The sequence below is a fragment of the Aquarana catesbeiana genome, linkage group LG01 (assembly GCF_042186555.1).
Source record: "Aquarana catesbeiana isolate 2022-GZ linkage group LG01, ASM4218655v1, whole genome shotgun sequence".
Classification (NCBI taxonomy): domain Eukaryota; kingdom Metazoa; phylum Chordata; class Amphibia; order Anura; family Ranidae; genus Aquarana; species Aquarana catesbeiana.
This window is the reverse complement of record NC_133324.1, coordinates 619,477,162-619,494,860: the sequence shown is the minus strand read 5'-3', so window position 1 is coordinate 619,494,860 and position 17,699 is coordinate 619,477,162. Positions and strand designations below refer to the sequence as shown.

At 46.4% G+C, this 17,699-nt stretch overlaps 1 protein-coding gene across 3 annotated transcripts in view; it reads right to left on the bottom strand.

Moving 5' to 3' along the window:
• HELQ (helicase, POLQ like) overlaps positions 1–17,699 on the bottom strand; it is a 75,741-nt gene that overhangs the window by 23,189 nt on the left and 34,853 nt on the right. For all 3 annotated transcript variants that reach the window (XM_073600249.1, XM_073600258.1, XM_073600266.1), the window contains one exon: positions 15,677–15,781. In XM_073600249.1, coding sequence (XP_073456350.1) covers positions 15,677–15,781 — 105 coding nt within the window. The remainder of the gene's footprint in view (positions 1–15,676; positions 15,782–17,699) is intronic.

The following is a 17,699-nucleotide window of genomic DNA, read 5'->3' as shown; positions in this document are numbered from 1 at the left end:
CTATATGGAGTATAATAAAACTTGTGTAGTATTTTAAACTGGATCAGCCGATCTCTAGAAGAGACCAGGTGTCTAAAGGGGGAGTCCCAAACATCCTCCCAGTCCTCCCCATCCAGCTCCGGCAGCTCTGACACCCAGAAGTCACAAAGTCTCTCCAAACCATAATGTACAGTAGGCTGCAGAGCCTTGTAAATTGTGGATAATGGTTTAGTTAGTGTCTCTTGACGTAGGAGCGACTCCGTGTTTGACTGGTAAAGGGTCAGGGGAGAGCCCCCGAACTGTGCCCTATAAGTGTGGCGGAGCTGCATGAACCGGAAGAAGTACACATTGGGTAAGTCGAATCTAGATTTAAAGTTGGTCAAATGTCAGCAGTGCACCATTTTCACAGATATGATGTAAATATTGGATACCCCGTGACGCCCATATGACCGGATCTGGAATGGAATAAAATCAGGTAAAGAAGGATTTATCCATAGTGGAGTGTTTGGGGAAAGCACCTGGGGATTGGCCACCCAAGAACCAGCCGCCCCAGACCATGTTCTAAGTACCGTTTTCATTGAGGTAGTGAGGGGATGTGGAGCTCTAGTACCTCGAAATAAAACATTCCGCAGTGTTTCGAATGACCCTACAACGGCGGCCTCCAAGGCAACTGCTGCATTGGTGGCATCCGATATGAGCCAGTTATGAGCATGGGTAAGCATTGCCACAATAAAATAAAGGAAAAAATCAGGGCAAGCTAGGCCCCCCTGGGTCCAAGGTCTGGAGAATAGACAGACAATCTGAAACGGGGGGGGGGGGGGGGGGTGGAGCACCACAAAAAGCTGGATATGTGAGAATTTAGCCGCCTAAAAAGTGCCTTGGGTATCCACATTGGAGAATGGCACACTACGTACAGGGAGGGCCCCGGATCCCAGAGGAAAAGCAGGATATCTTCAGTATAAAGTGCAATTTTTTCCTCCAGGGATCTGACCTGCACCCCCTCAACAGCGCCCGAGGACCGTAGTGCAACCGCCAGGGGTTCAACCATCAGGGAGAAGAGGGCGGGGGATAGAGGACACCCCTGCCGGGTACCTCGCCTCACAGGGAATGAAGAGGATAACACCCCTCCAAGTTTCATCTGTGCTGTAGGTTTTTGGTATAAGAGCTGAATCCACCTCCTAAAAATGGGGCCAAAACCATATATCTTGAGTACCTCCTCCATGCAGGGCCAGGCAACAGAATCAAACGCCTTTTCTAGGTCCAAGGCAACCAAAACTCTAGTACTCTGTTCTGTAGGAGGAATTTGTAAGTGTGTGAACACCCTACGAATATTAACATCCATCGACTTCCCTGGCATGAAGCCAGTTTGATCCATGTTTACTAAGAACGGGAGGATCCCCATCAGTCTGGTAGCCAGCACCTTTGTTAGTAGCTTTAAATCATAATTAAGAAGGGATATGGGTCGATACGCTGAACAGTATGAGGCATCCTTCCCTGGCTTTTGTATCAGTACTATGTGGGCTTGCGACATTGAGTCAGGTAGGCTTCCCGATTCCAGACTAAGGGCGTATAGCTTTTGGAGACGCGGGGCTAAGTCAGCTATGTACATTTTGTACCAGTCTCCTGGGAGCCCGTCAGGGCCCAGTGTCTTGTTAGGGGAGAGTGAGCGAATTGCGGTTTCGAACTCGGTCACCGAGATCTCCCCCTCCAGGGAGGCTACATCCTCCTCTGTCAAAGTTGTTAGATTCAGTTCGCGGAGATACGAGAGGTGGTCAGGGGATATCTGCGAGGTGGTAGAGCTATACAGGGCAGAGGCATAGAAATCTTTGAATTTATTAAGGATGTCGGACGGGTTTGAAGTGACCCCCGCCCGCAGCAGTATGTTTTTTGGGTATAACTGTTTGAAATTTGGGGTCTGCCACCAGACTAGCTAGAAGCCTCCCGTTCTTGTCCCCAGACTCAAATATTCTGGCCCTGAACAACTTCTCCGATGTGGCAGTCGAACCAGAGAGATGTAAAGAGAGTGCTCTCCGAGCCTGTGCCAGGGAGGAGTATGCCCCAAGAGAAGAGCCCGATGCAAACACCTCCTCTGCCATACTCACACAAGACTCCAGTTCTTTAGTCTCAGAGGCATGGTCCACCCTGGCAGCTTTAATTGCAGATATGTAATCCCCTCTTATAGTTGCCTTAAAGGGGGCGTGGCCAAGATGGCGCTGTGAACGGACGCATGTCTGAGAGCTCCGCTGAGATCCGGGACTGTCTCACCTTCCAAGCTGCAAAAACAGTTCTCTGAGCCGGCGAAAATCACCTACATGCACCGCCGATCATCCCGGCAAGTTAGCGGAAGGGGTAAGAAGTTAAAATTCCCCCCTGTGCCGGTGGATGCTGAGGCGGCCTGTGCAGACCGCGTGGGGTCCGGGAGGCGCGCTCTCAGCAATATGGCGTCCCAGACGGAGCAGACAGAGCAATCTTCCTCCACACAGCCAGGCTTGGCTGATGTGCTAGCCGCTATAGGCAACTGTCAGACCTCCCTCACCACCCTCACTACCAAGGTGGATGCAGTACAACTGGATGTTGGTTTAATAAGGCTGGACATGGACAAGATCCGTGGCAGACTGTCTTCTGCTGAGCAGCGTCTGGGAAACGTGGAGGACACTGAAAGACTCATGGAGCTGATCTCCGGGCCCTACAAACCAAAATTAGAGCACTGGAATACAAATTCGAAGATGCGGAAAACCGTAATAGGAGGAACAACCTCCGTATTGTGGGGCTGGCGGAGGGGACTGAGGGACAACGTCCGACAGAATTCATTGAAGGCCTACTCCGTTCCCTCCTACCTGCGGCTCAATTTTCACCATTCTATGCGGTGGAGCGGGCTCATCGGATACCCCCCAAGCCGGGTCCCCCTGGAGCGCCACTGCGCACATTTATTCTAAAGTTTCTTAACTTCCGTGACAGGGATGAAGTGCTTAGGGCTGCTAGAGTGCAGGGTGAATTGAATCATCAAAATAACAAGCTACTTATCTTCCCTGACTACTCTGTAGAAACTCAAAAGCTAATGCATGGCTGGAATCGTTGCCCTCTAACCGTTGAATGGCTACAGTCCTGTACTGATTAATGACCGCTGGTCACTTAATCCTGACAAGTGACTTAACCTTGCACCTGTTGTGCCTTTTGTACTGTCTATTGACTTACCGTTAAGTACCGTGCCCCTGGCTATGCCAGGTGATGTCTACTTCCAAGCCTGCCACTTCTTGAATATATTTACACATTTTTGCTCTTTATATAGTGCTCTTGAGATGTTTGGGATTGAAGAGGTGGAAGATTGGATTCTTGACATACTGGCTTACTGCAGCAAGAACTTATAGGCTCTCCTAGAAACTCAGTTTTCAATGATGTCCCTGATTCCTAAAGGATGGTCACTGGCGGACTCTAGTGATCATTACATGTAATGCAGGCTCAACTCCTTTTATTTTCGTTTGCAAGTGGTGCACACCTACTATATTGTTTACCTACTTGGAAACACCACTTATGGGTCCTAATCTCCCTACAGATGAACGGGGGGTCAAACGAATGCCTCTTATACCTTACGGAGATCCCAATCTTACAGATTACATGACTGTATGCTGGAGTATCCTGTTTTTCTTGAGCTAAAGGATAGACTTCCTTGCTTCTCCTAACAATCAGATTTTTTCTTTTCTTTTGTTACTAGTTTTTATTTGCGTATTTTCTTATTTGCACTAGAATCAGATATGAGACGGTCCGAATAAAACCTTTTATTGTTGAAATCATTTTTATCCTACTTCCTACTGGCGGCGGAGCCTCTCGTCACCTTAGGTGGACAGTCATCTCCACTAAGTGACTACACCCACTGGTTCACGCTCCCTGAACTTGAGGATTTTTCTGATGTTTGGGGAACAAAGCATTCCTAGGTTGGGGTGGGGGATGCGGGGTGGGGGGGATCAATGTTGGGATTGTTTTTGTTAACCCTTTTTTTATTGTTTTAGGTGCTTTGAATTAGACACAATTTTGAACAGATCTCTTGACATAATGCGGTACAGAATAATGTGTATGTGGCTGGACTCGGATGCTGCCCTCTTGGTATGGTGTATAACTGCATTTCCCATATTCCTCACACTTAATGGCTGAGTTAAAGGTGATCTCATGGAACGTTCGGGGTCTTAATACAGATGTTAAGCGTTCCCTGGTGTTCTGTTTTCTTCGTACCCACAACCCACAGATCTGTGCCCTTCAGGAGACGCATCTGCAACGCAACAAAACGATATGCCTTAAGAAAGCTTGGGTGAGTCTTGATTACCACTCCACTTTTTCCACCTATGCCCGAGAGGTCAGTATCCTGGTTCACAAGACATTACCGTTCAGGCTTATAGAGGTTAAAACTGATATGGAGGGGAGATTTGTTATTGTACATGCCAACATATATGATAAAAATGTGGTTCTAGTTGGAATTTATATTCCCCCACCGGCTTCCGGCAAGGTCCTCCATGAGATTATGCAAATAGTGGTGCAATATGATACCGCTTTGGTATATCTCCTGGGGGATTTTAATATGGTTCCCTCGGTGGAACTTGATCGACTGCAATCCGCGGCCCGGACACTCCGGACCTCAGACAGTGGGCAGAAACGTTTGCCCTCACTGACGTCTGGAGGCACATACACCCGACACTGAAAGTCTTCACTTGCCATTCAGCCTCACACAAAACGCTATCCAGAGTAGATCTCGTATATGCTTCTGCAATATGTACATGACTTATCTGTGCTTCCCAGGGGAATTTCAGACCACGCACCATTGTGCTTGGCACTGACGCTGTCTGTTCCACCAGGGACTCGCTTATGACGTTTGTCCAGATTTTGGGCTATGATGAGAGGTTGTTGGAACACCTAACGGCTTCTATCTGCAATTTTTGGACGGATAATGCTGATTCGGCCGCCCCACCTGTTATATGGGATTCGTTTAAAGCTTGGGTGCAAGGGGAATATGGGTATAGTATTGCTTGACTCAAGCGTGATTCCACATGATCCATAGAGGACCTTGAGACTCAGGCAGGTAGGTTGGAGGCGGACTATGTCTCCGATCCTGGGGAAGACCGATATAGGGCATGGAAAAGGGCTGTGCGACCTGTCTACTACTAGGATGGCCCAGACGGACAAGGCCCTGTTATATTCTGCTCAACGAGTGTTTGAACATGGTGGGAAGAATGGGAGGCTCCTTGCATGGTTGGCTAAAGGCAACATACCTTCGACCCCCATAGGTTCCATTAGGGACAGTACTGACCAAGTCCTTACCGCTCCTGGTAGTATAAATTACCGTTTTAGAGAATATTTCCGAGAGGTCTACTCTTCTAGAGATAGCGCTTCAGATTCCTCCATGCTCTCTTTTTTTGATTCCCTATCTATCCCTGTATTGTCGGAGGAAGCAAGGGAGGGACTAGAGGCTGATATCACACTTGGAGATTCAGGTTGCCATGGGACACCTCAAGGGAGGGAAGGCCCCAGGGGCAGATGGATTACTGTCCGAATTTTAAACCAATTTCTCTGAACTGTTAGCTCCTAAGTTGACTTCACTATTTTCTAAATTTGCAACACTAGAGGCCCTGCCTGACTCAATGAGTGAGGCGGTTATTGTATTGGTTCCTAAACCTGGTAAAGACCCGCTTGACTGTGCATCCTACAGGCTCATCTCTTTAATTAATGTTGATGCCAAGATCTTTGCTAAGGTCTTGGCTACCCGATTAGCTCATGTAATAGAGGACCTGGTGGGCATTGATCAGACAGGTTTTATGCCGGGCAAGGGCACAGACATAAATATTAGGCGTTTATTCCTTAACCTAGCTGTTTCGCATGACAACTCGGGGTCCGGAGTTCATGCCTCTTTAGACGCCGAGAAGGCTTTCGATTCCGTTGAATGGAAATATTTATGGGAGGCTTTACGTAGATTCAGATTTGGTCCCAAATTTATTCACAGAGTTAGACTGCTGTAACGTTCTCCCCGAGCTCGTGTTCGTACTAATAACTGGGTCTCAGACTCCTTCGATTTGTTTCGCGGTACGAGGCAGGGATGTCCGCTCTCCCCCAGCCTGTTCGCCCTGGCACTGGAGCCCTTGGCAATTGCCCTTAGGAGTGCTCCAGATATCCTGGGCCTGCGGGTGGGTATGCTGGAGGAGCGCCTCTCCCTCTACGCCGACGACGCGCTACTATATTTGAATGATGCTGGGCCCTCTCTTCAAGCTGCCCTTCGAATCTTTAACAGTTTTGGGGGATTATCGGGAATTAAAATTAATTGGACCAAATCTGTTCTATTTCCACTAGACGACGGAGCTAACTCTGGACCCCTCTCATCCCCGCTGCAATGGGTGAAGGAGTTTAAATACCTTGGAGTTGTGATCACGAGAAATCCCTCTGATTTTAGTGTAAAAAATTTAACCCCGGTTTTAAACACCCTATGCTCAAGATGTGCTGCCTGGGGAAGTCTACCTCTGAATCTTTTAGGTTGCATCAATCTCCATAAAATGATGATACTACCTAAATTTAACTATTTGTTCAGGAACTGCCCGGTTTGGGACCCCGTTTCGTTTTTTAAGGACATTGATCGAATAGTGGGCTCTTTTATTTGGTCGGGGGGAAACCCTAGGTTGGCACGCTCCACATTGTGGTTACCTGCGGATTTGGGTGGACTTGCCCTCCCTAATTTTCAGGTATACTTTTGGGCGGCAATGCTGGTAACGGTTCACTGGTGGTTCCAGGGTTCTAGATCTAATGCTGCAATTTGTCTCGAAGCGAATATCTTGGGCTCACTGACTGACCTTCGCAATTTTCCCTACAGAGGACCCAAAGCATACTGTGTGGTGCCTGGACCTACTAAGGCAACATGGGAGGCAGCTAGGCGTAGGTATCTTAGGCCTGGCCAATTGTCCCCAGCTCATCCGTTATGGGGGAACCCACAGATAAAACACTTCCGTACGATACCGGACCCGCAGTTATGGGCCAGATATGGTGTTAACATTCTGGAACACATAATGCCTGGGGGACAACTACTCTCCTTACAGGAGTTGACGGCTAAATTTGGTTTGCCCCGGTGGATGGGGTTTCGGTATCTACAGCCGAGACATGCGGCCAGGGCTCAATTCCCACAAACCCCCTTGATACAAACAGACCCCATTGAAGACCTCCTGTCTCCTGGAGACTTGTCTAAACCCCTATCCTCTCTTTATAACGCACTTTTGGGAAGGGATTCCCCCAAGATAAATAAACTATGGGAAAGGTGGCGGGCTGACATACTATCGCTGGATAAGGAGGGATGGGAAGACTGTTTAGAGCATGGTCCTAAACTAGTGATAGCATCTAAGGACAAACTGATCCAGGTTAAATTTATACATAGGATCTATTATACCCCACAGAGACTCCATCGCATATTCTCTGAGAAAGATCCCATGTGTCCTAAATGTAAAGTCCAATTGGGTACATTTATACATATGTTCTGGGAGTGCCCAGTCGTAGGAAAATTTTGGCTTGAGATATTTGGAGAGCTGAACTCCAGGCTGCAAACCTCTATTCCGCTCCTACCAGCTGTGGCCTTGCTGGGGGTGCATGATGACGAGCAGAGGCCCTATCATCTTAGGTTACTAATTTCCTTCCTTCTTTTCTATGCCAAAAAGGAGATACTCATGAAATGGATAGATTCTTCCCCTCCGTCTTTTTCAGCCTGGGAAGCACAGATTGAGGCAGTAATCCCCATGTATAAAATGACATATATAAATCGTGGTTGTCCATGGAAATTTGAAAAAGTATGGGCTCCGTGGATGGCCTCGTAGAGGTGCACAGTGTACTGAGATCATTTGCTTAATGGTGGGAGGGTTTTGGAGGAGGTGAGGATGGAAGATACTTGATGTGTCATGTACTGATATCCTTGTATACTAATTGCAGATTGTACACAATATATCCCCTATCCTAACGCATGTAATTTATGCATGAAGTGTATTGTAATGTGTCAATTGGTATTCTGTAATTCATTTGTTTTTACAACAATAAAGCACCATTGTTTTGTTAAAAAAAAAAAAAATAGTTGCCTTAAAGGCATCCCAGGTCACCTGTGCACTGGTCACATTGTCATTACAGTTCCAATATTGGCGATTTTCCCTTGCATATTCTCTTCTACTTTTTCATCCTGTAGCCAGCATGTTGCCAGCTGCCAGCAACCCTTACGCTCCCCGCCCCCCACAAGATGCAGAATGACCTCTAGGGGGGAGCGATCTGAAATACCCACCGGCAGGTAAGTTGCCGAGGCCACGTACGGAAGTATAGCTGGAGAGCAAAAAGTGAGGTCTATTCTGGAGCCCGAGCGGTGAACCGCAGATAAGTGGGAGTAATGCTGTGCTTGTGGATTTTTCCATCTCCAGACCTCAGTAAGCTGCAGGGCCGAGACCCATTGCCCCATTTCGGAGTCCAGCAGCCTGGTTGGATTGGAGGTGTCCAAAGTCTGGTCCAGAATGTCATTGAAATCCCCTGCTATAACGAGTCTAGTGACCACATAAGGAGACAGCTTGTCACATACCGTATAGAGTATAGACGTGGAGAAGGGGGGCGGAACACACAGTGCCTTAAAGTATTCACCCCCCCCTTGGCATTTTTCGTGTTTTGTTGCCTCACAACCTGGAATTAACATGGATTGTTTAAGGATTTGCATCATTTAATTTACAGAACATGCCCACAACTTTGAAGATGTTTTTTTTTTTTTTTTTTTATTGTGAAGCAAACAACAAATAGAACAAAATAACAGAAAAAGTCAATGAGCATAACTATTCACCCCCCTAAAGTCAATACTTTGTAGAGACACCTTTTGCGGCTATCACAGCTCCAAGTCGCTTTGGATAAGTCTCTATAAGCTTGCCACATCTTACCACTGGGATTTTTGCCCATTTCTCCTTGCAAAACTGCTCCAGCTCCTTCAAGCTGGATGGTTTGCACTTGTGAACAGCAATCTTTAAATCTGACCACAGATTTTCTATTGGATTGAGGTCAGGGCTTTGACTAGGCCGTTCCAACACTTTTACATGTTTCCCCTTAAACCACTCAAGTGTTGCTTTAGCAGTGTGTTTGGGGTCATTGTCCTGCTGGAAAGTGAACCTCCATCCTAGCCTCAAATCACACACAGAATGGTACAGGTTTTGCTCAAGAATATCCCTGTATTTAGCACCATCCATCTTTCCCTCAACTCTGACCAGTTTCTCAGTCCCGACTGCTGAAAAACATCCCCACCGCATGATGCTGCCACCACCATGTTTCACCGTGGGGATGGTGTTCTTTGAGTGATGTGATGTGTTGGGTTTGCGCCAGACATAGCGTTTTCTTTGATAGCCAAAAAGTTCAATTTTAGTCTCATCAGACCAGAGCACCTTCCTCTATACATTTTGGAAGTCTCCCACATGCCTTTTCGCAAACTCAAAACGTGCCATTTTGTTTTTTGCTGAAAGTAATGGCTTTCTTCTGGCCACTCTGCCATAAAGCCCAACTCTATGAAGCGTACGGCTTATTGTCGTCCTATGTACAGATACTCCAGTCTCTGGTGTGGAACTCTGCAGCTCCTCCAGGGTTACCTTAGGTCTCTGTGCTGCCTCTCTGATTAATGCCCTCCTTGCCCGGTCCGTGAGTTTTGGTGGGCAGCCGTCTCTTGGCAGGTTTGCTGTTGTGCCATGTTCTTTCCATTTGGTTATGATAGATTTGATGGTGCTTCTAGGGATCAACAAAGATTTGGATATTTTTTTTATAACCTAACCCTGACTTGTACTTCTCAACAACATTGTCCCTACTTGTTTGGAGAGTTCCTTGGTCTTCATGGCAGTGTTTGGTTAGTGGTGCCTCTTGCTTATGTGTTGCAGACTCTGGGGCCTTTCAAAAAGGTGTGTATATGTAATGACAGATCATGTGACACTTAGATTGCACACAGGTGGACATCATTTCACTAATTATGTGACTTCTGAAGGTAATTGCTTGCACCAGAGCTTTTTATGGGCTTCATAACAAAGGGGGTGAATACATACGCACATGCCAATTATCAGTTTTTAATTTCTGAAAAATTGTTTTATGTATATATTTTTCTAATTTTACTTCACCAACTTAGACTATTGTGTTCTGATCCATCATATATAATTCAGATTAAAAAAACATTGAACTAAAGGCTGTAATGTAACAAAATAGGTAAAAAGCCAAGGGGGTGAATACTTTTGCAAGGCACTGTATATGTTCACAAAAGCAAACAACTGAGCCTCTATGGATAACAGCAATATGACAAACTGCCCCCCAGGGTCCGAAATAACGTGTTCCACCTGGCAGTTAAGAGATCTGTTCAGGAGAATGGACACCCCTCTGGCATAGTTAGAATATGTGGCGTGGAAAGATTGCTTCACCCATCTCCTGCGGAGGGCCAAATGTCTACTGCCCTTCAGATGGGTCTCCTGGAGAAATAGGATATGTGGCCTATGTGCCTAAAAATACTTAAACATAAGTGCTCTTTTGAAACGACTGTATAAACCACGCACATTCCACGACACCAATCTAAGCTCCATCTAACCTGTAAATGTAAAATGGGACAAAACACTGAAGGGGGGGGGCAACCACTCCAACACCCCCCAAACCCCCACCCCCCGGGCCAGCCACCCCCAAAGAAAGTATAATAGAACAATTACCTGCATGTACCCAGTGTCATAATCACATGTACAGATAGATAGTATCGATGAACAGCAAAATAGCAGCAAGCAAACAAACCCTGCCAACCCACCAAACCATTAGGACAGGTCAGCTTCATCCCTAAACAAAAGAAACTGGAACAGTCTGTAATCCAAACTAATCGCTAAAATAAGAGAAACTAGGTAGTTCCAATTCTCTTATGCTTTGTGGTGCGATAACAGTACTTTGCAGTGGAGACAGACTCAGAAAAAAGCGGGGTAACGTCAAGGGTGTAAAGATCTTCCATTCTGTATTGCTCCGGTTACTCCAGTTAATGGAGGATGACAAAAGGAGTATACAGGAGAGTACCTAATTATGCGCCAGAATGTCCAGACCTGTTAGGGTAGGATAGTGTATTGGTCAAACACCATGGGACGTCTCAGGCAACAACAGCTTACCGCAGATTAGAAAACCAGGAGTCAGCCTCCTCCGGGGAATCAAAGAATTTTGCAGTGCCAGCATGTACAACTCTCAGGCGGTTCGGGTACAGCATACTGTAGGGCAGGCCTTTTTCTCTGAGACGCCTGCAGATGTCTTGGAAGGTCTTCCTCTTCTTCTGTAGGACCGCCGAGAAGTCAGGAAAAAAGTGGATGTCAGCATTTTCATACTTGAGGTGAGGATGTTTCCTGGCTTCACTGAGGATGCGGTCCTGATCCCTATAGTTGAGGAACCTTACCAGGAAAGGATGAGGTGGTGCCCCCGGGGGAAGACGACCAGTGTGAACTGGATGTGCTCGTTCGACCACGTAGGTCGGCGAAAGAGGCGCTAGCTTGAGAATGTCCTTAAAGAAAGCTTCAGCGAACTCTTCAGGTCGCTCGCCGTCGGAGCCCACTGGTAGGCCAAGCACTCTCACATTGTTTCTCCTGAGGCGATTCTCTGCGTCGTCGGATTTAGCTACCAGTGATTTGACTGTGTTCTCCAGCACCTCAATGCGGTGGTCATGGCTAGTGGTCAGATCCTCTGTGGCTGATATGCGCGATTCAGAATCTGTGAGGCGACCTCTGATCTTATCTAGATCTGCTCTTATACAATTATATTCCTCTGTGAGCTTGTCAATGCGGGTCAGCAGGGAAGATCTACTATTTTCAATGGCTAACAAGATCACCGCCATGTCTCCAGAGGTCGAGGACTCCAGGGTCGCTGGAGCGATCGGGCTCTTCCGGCTCGCTGCCATGTTCAGCTCAGCCAGCAGCGTGTGAAGCCTGTCAGCCAAGATGGTGTCCAGGCGCTCAGCCTGGGCCGGCGGTTGCTTTTTACTGGAATTTGGGACCACGGTTTTATTTTTTGCCGGCATGGATGGAGGGACAAGGGCAAATGCCGTCTGTTCCCAGTATCAAGGGCCGCCGAACAGAGTCTCGGTGTTGAAAAGGATGCTACTATCCAGGGGGACACAAGCTGACCATAGACCTCCAGTGACTGATGTTCACCCTGGGGACAGACAGTGCTCACCAGTAGCTTCCCCCCTCGTAGCAGACACACAGGAAGGAGCAAAGCAGCCAGGATGTGGGGCTGGGAGTGCCAGGGTGTGGAGGGCCCCAGTGGAACACTGGCAATAGCAAAAAAAGGGGGGACACCAGGCCGCTGGATACCCCTGTTCAGGCAGGCAGTCTCTGACAGCTCCCCAGGCCGTGGCAGGTACTTAGAGGATTGGTGGGGTGGATGGAAAGAGGAGGCCTGCACCTCCTAGCCAGGCCCGACCGGCCGTGGTGCCTCTCCAAAGGACAGCAGCCGCAGGAAAAAGCGGGGATCCACAGGCCTCACTAGGCCGAACCAGGCCGCGGCCGCCACAGATGTCTCCAGGCCTCCGGATCCTGCCAGGAGGGTGGATGAGTAGGATGGAGGGATGGATGGGAGTCCCTTAACTCTCAATCTGTCCAGATTGAGAGTGTCCCCGCGCAAGATGGTGGCGGCCGTGAGTGTCTGGAGAATTTCCCTTGGATGATCACAGGCAGATTTGCTGGGAAATACGTCCACAAAACACTGCAGGGCACCTGGATGAGCAGTCTGGCAGAGTGTTTGGCTCCTAACAGGTCGGTATATGCGCGGATGCTTGCGGATTGTAATCCGGATTCTTGAAGCTCCTCACAGAAACGTCCGCCGCTGCTCACATCCGGACACGCCTCCCGGATCTTTCACCAATCTTAAGCAGATCTATCATCAAAAAAGACTCTTCCTCTTCAACTGCCTGGAGATCCCAGAAATCATGCCTAAGCATTTGGTCACATAACTGGTTGTGAGGAGATCCTGGAGCAGAATTAATGGGATTCTCAGTGATGGTAGAGGGGCATGACAATGCTTTGGGAAAATTTAATAAAAGTGTTGGGACCTTGGAATTGTACTATTATAATGCCGCGTACACATGACCGGTTTAGCCGTCGGAATAAACTCCGAAGGTTTCTCTGACGGAAATCCATACAAGCGGTCTTGCCTACACACGGTCAATCCAAAGTCCAACCAAAGTCCGACCCTCCAGAACGCGGTAACGTACAGCGCGTATGACGGGACTAGAAAAAGGAAGTTCAATAGCCAGTAGCCAATAGCTTCCATCTGGTACTTCAGAGCAAGCGTCGTTTTTGGTCCGTCGGAACAGCATACAGACGAGCGGTTTTCCCGATAGGAATTGGTTCCGTCAGAAATATTTAGAGCATGTTCTATTTCTAGGTCTGTCAGAATTTTCGAAAAAGAAAGTCCGATGAGGCATACACACGATCGGAATAGACAATGAAAAGCTTCCATCAGACTTTTTCTGTTGGGCATTCTGTATGCGTGTACGCGGCTTAAGAATTTGAATGGTATTTGGACAGGCTATCTGGACTATGGGCTCATTTCTTTGGTTTGTGACTGAGATCTGAGATTGAAGTGCCACACCTTTCATTTCAAAAGTATATTATAATGTATACCGCACAAAGTATGGATAAACAGTTGTAAAACCAGGTGTGTGTGTTAAAGCACACAGTTTGTCAGTAGCTGGCTAAGGCCCCTTTCACATGGGACGGATCCGTGTTGATCCGCCCCGTGTTTATCCGCTGCTCAGCGGGGATCGCTCCGTTTTCCCCAGCTGAGCAGGCAGATGACAGGGCGGGACCCGCACACTGTGCAGGGACCGCCCTGTCAGATCTCCGCTCTCCCCTATGGGGGATCGGAGGAACACGGACCGTCTGTCCGTGTTCTTCCGATCCGCTCTGCAGACGAATAGAAAAATAGGATTTTCTTCCGTCCGCAGAATCGGACGAGAGCGGAGCCGGACAACATCGGGTGTTAGCGGATGTACATCCGCTGACACCCGCTATCCCATAGGGATGCATGTATGTCCGTATTTCATCCGAAAACGGATGGATGAAATACGGACATACTGTCCGCATGTGTGAAAGGGGCCTTAATTGTACACGCCATTCAGCTGCCACAGACTGTGTGCTTTGTGTTCCTCCATCTCAGCTCAGTACAAATTATCATTCATTCATTTAGAATTCCCGATGAAGGGGGTATTTTGTTGACCCTCAAAATGTGTTGGATTTGTGACATTTATCTTTTAGCGCATCTTGGGAATACATTTATTTCTGGACTTCGAAATTAACAGTATATGACAACCAGACAAAGAGCTGGGGATTGCACTGCCAAATAAGACAAATTATTTTTTTTTTTAATTTTTGTTATATAATTATTTCTATATTAAATATGTAAAAGATAAAAAAAAATCACTCATATGCAAATACAGTTAGCTCAAACACATTCACAAGTATATACATAAATGAAACATTAGCACAAAAAATTATATTATATATATATATATATATATATATATATATATATATACACATATATACACACACACATATATACACACACACATATATACACACACACTCTATATTATATATATATATATATATATATATATATATATATATATATATATATATATATATATATATATACACACACACACACACACACACACACACACACACACACACCTTAAAAGGGTTTGATAACCCAAAAACAAAAAAAATCATATCCTGGTCCCTTAAAGCAGATTAAACAACACAGTGCTTGTGCTGTGTAATCTGCCCCCCTCTAAACTTTAAAAAAAACCTCCCTGAACCTGGCACTTCCTTCTCTGCGCTGACCATGAAAATCATTGCTGCTGAGCCATGATCACCGTGGTCAGAGTACGTCCCTCCGTCATACGTTGCCTGCTCTCAGCTCTCCTCTCTCCTCTCTCCCCCCTCCTTCCTGCCCCTCAGCTCCCTCTGCTCATCACCCCCACCCCCGGTGATATTATTGAAAAAAAAAAAAAGCCTACAATTGTTACTGCCAGCCCCTCTATTAGAGGCTGGCATAGCACACTGTGTAAAACATTTAAAAAAATTAGCAATGTAAATACCGATTTTGCAGCTGTCTTCAGGCCTGTTACGGCTGCTTTCCAGCTCCAATGGATGGCTTCGTTTTTTAATATACTTTACACAGTGAGCTATGCCAGGCTCTAATAGAGGGTCTGGCATAGACTTCTACAAAACGGTTCACAAACCCTTGTGAATTTGTAAATGTAAATTTAGGTACATGTCAACAGCCAAATTTGAAAATCAAATGTATTAAAGTGATATTTTTTTTGTTATAATTAAGAGAGTGGGAAATGGTTTTAACCCCTTCTAGGAATTTATTGCGGTCTGTGTTCTTGTTGGAAATTTTTTTTCTGTTCTGAAAGCACTTGAGGAAAATGACAAAGTCTCCCAGAAGAGTGGAGGAATCCCTGCTTTTACAGCTTTCTCTAGAACAGATGTCCCCTTTAGGGCACTCCCCACCACCTCTTGTTCCAGAGCTAATGACAAATTGTAAATTTTCTTTCACTTTCTGTCACTGTGACAACTGAAATAATGGTCAGTTATTAACCCTTACTATGGAAATACAAGCTTTATCAAAGTTAAGTAAAAAAAAAAAAATAAATAAATATTACCTTTAGTCCAATTAGTGAAAGCAGTAAACTCTGAAACCCTTTTCCATCATCATGCATGAGGTTACTAGAACATTTTTCTAGTGGCTTGCTAACCAATTCCTGAACCTAGATATTCAGAAAGCAGAATCAAAACAAGCATAGCATATTAAAAAAAAAGAAAAGCCATTAAGTAAAATCCAAAAAACAAAAACAAATATTATACGGTTTATGTTAATGACCAGCACAAACAACATCTACCTGGACTTTAAAACAGTAGGTATCAATAAATGTTAATGTATTTATTATTATACCTTAAAAGTAAGGCCATTTATTATTATTATTCATTAATTGCAGCCACTGTGCCATCAATTGCAGCCACTGTGCCAAACGCTGCCACTGTGCCCAAACGCTGCCACTGTGCCCTCAAAGGCTGCCACTGTGCCCATCATATGCTGCCAGGGTGCCCTTGAATGCCCCCAGTGTGACCCCCGCTCGCCCATTTGCCGGCACTTACCCTGTCTTGGTGGGGCAGCGGATGATGGCGACGAGCGGGGTCCTCCATGTGTCTCCTGCCATCCTCATCTCCCACCCTCTGCTCTGCTCCTGACAGGCATCCAATAGCGGCGCCTGTGGTTTCAGCCAATCAGGTGACAGGTAACAGACCTGAGCACTTGATTGGCAGAGAGGCAGTTTACTGTTAGGAAAGCGAATAGTCATTTGCTTTTCTAACACAGCTGAGTGACCTGCGAGCACCCAGCATGGCTCTCGCAGGTCACTTTTTTTGAAGACTATGGCTCTAATCAGGTGCTTCAAAAACATCCCCCCCGCTGTAATTCAGGCACCCTGCGCCCGAAAAGGGGCCGTGCTCCTGAATAGGGGGTGGCAGCGGGGGCCATAGATAGATTCAGGCAATGCCTGAATCTATGTATTGATGATAGAGGGGGTGGCACCCATGCGCCCTTAATGCACGGGCCGCCACTGCTTTAACCCATTTAGTCCTGGAACCCCCAAACATCTTTAGTTCAGACATGTGTCCCCCTTTATCTCTAATGTGGGGCAATTAGTTGTGTGCCCCATGCAGGGCCATGTGTTACTGGCAAGGGTATGCACGTGTTGCGTGCATCCTCATAACGGTAGTCCCACAGATGTGTATTGGGACAGGTGGCTGTACAGACACAACCGCTGTTTCCCAATGTGACATTTGTGCAGGGGAGGACATCCTGGGACTCGCACACACATGAATGTCGCATTGGGACACAGCAGCTGTGTCCGTGCAGCCATGTGTCTCAATAGACATCTATGGGACTGCCGGCACGGGGATGCACGCAACACCTACACATCCCTGTGCTGGTAAAACATAGCCTGCATGGGGCACGCAGTTAATTGCCCCATGTGAACAGGGTAATATAGTACTTTGGAATTTGGAAAGCCAGAATCAGTTGTGCATGGCAACCAACCAGCTTCTATCTTTCATTTTCAAAACTTCAAGCTAAACTGTGGGCACGTGTGAATCAGGCCTAACTTACAGTGGGTTTTTTTTTTTATTTGGTTTAGGAGTTTGCTCAGGTTTTTCCATAGATGACATTTAAAGACTATTTTAGATCAGATAGACCCTAATCCATATTACATGCTAATGGGCAGGTTTACCAAGTATGCAGGAAAAGTGCAAAGATCAGCACAACTTATAGTTACATAGTTCGTCAGGTTGAAAAAAAGACACAAGTCCATCCAGTTCACCATAAAAAATAAAAAAAACACCATAAAAAAAAAAAAATAATAATATCGTACAATCCAATAGACCCAATTCTATACCCACAGTTGATCCAGAGGATGGCAAAAAACCTCAGCAGAGCATGCTCCAATTTGCTACAGCAGGGGAAAAAATTCCTTCCTGATCCCCCAAGAGGCAATCAGATTTTCCCTGGATCAACTTTACCTATAAATGCTAGTACCCAGTTATATTATGTACATTTAACAATCTACTGAGCTGGCCAGAACCACCTTTGGCGGGAGTCTATTCCACATTTTCACAGCTCTTACTGTG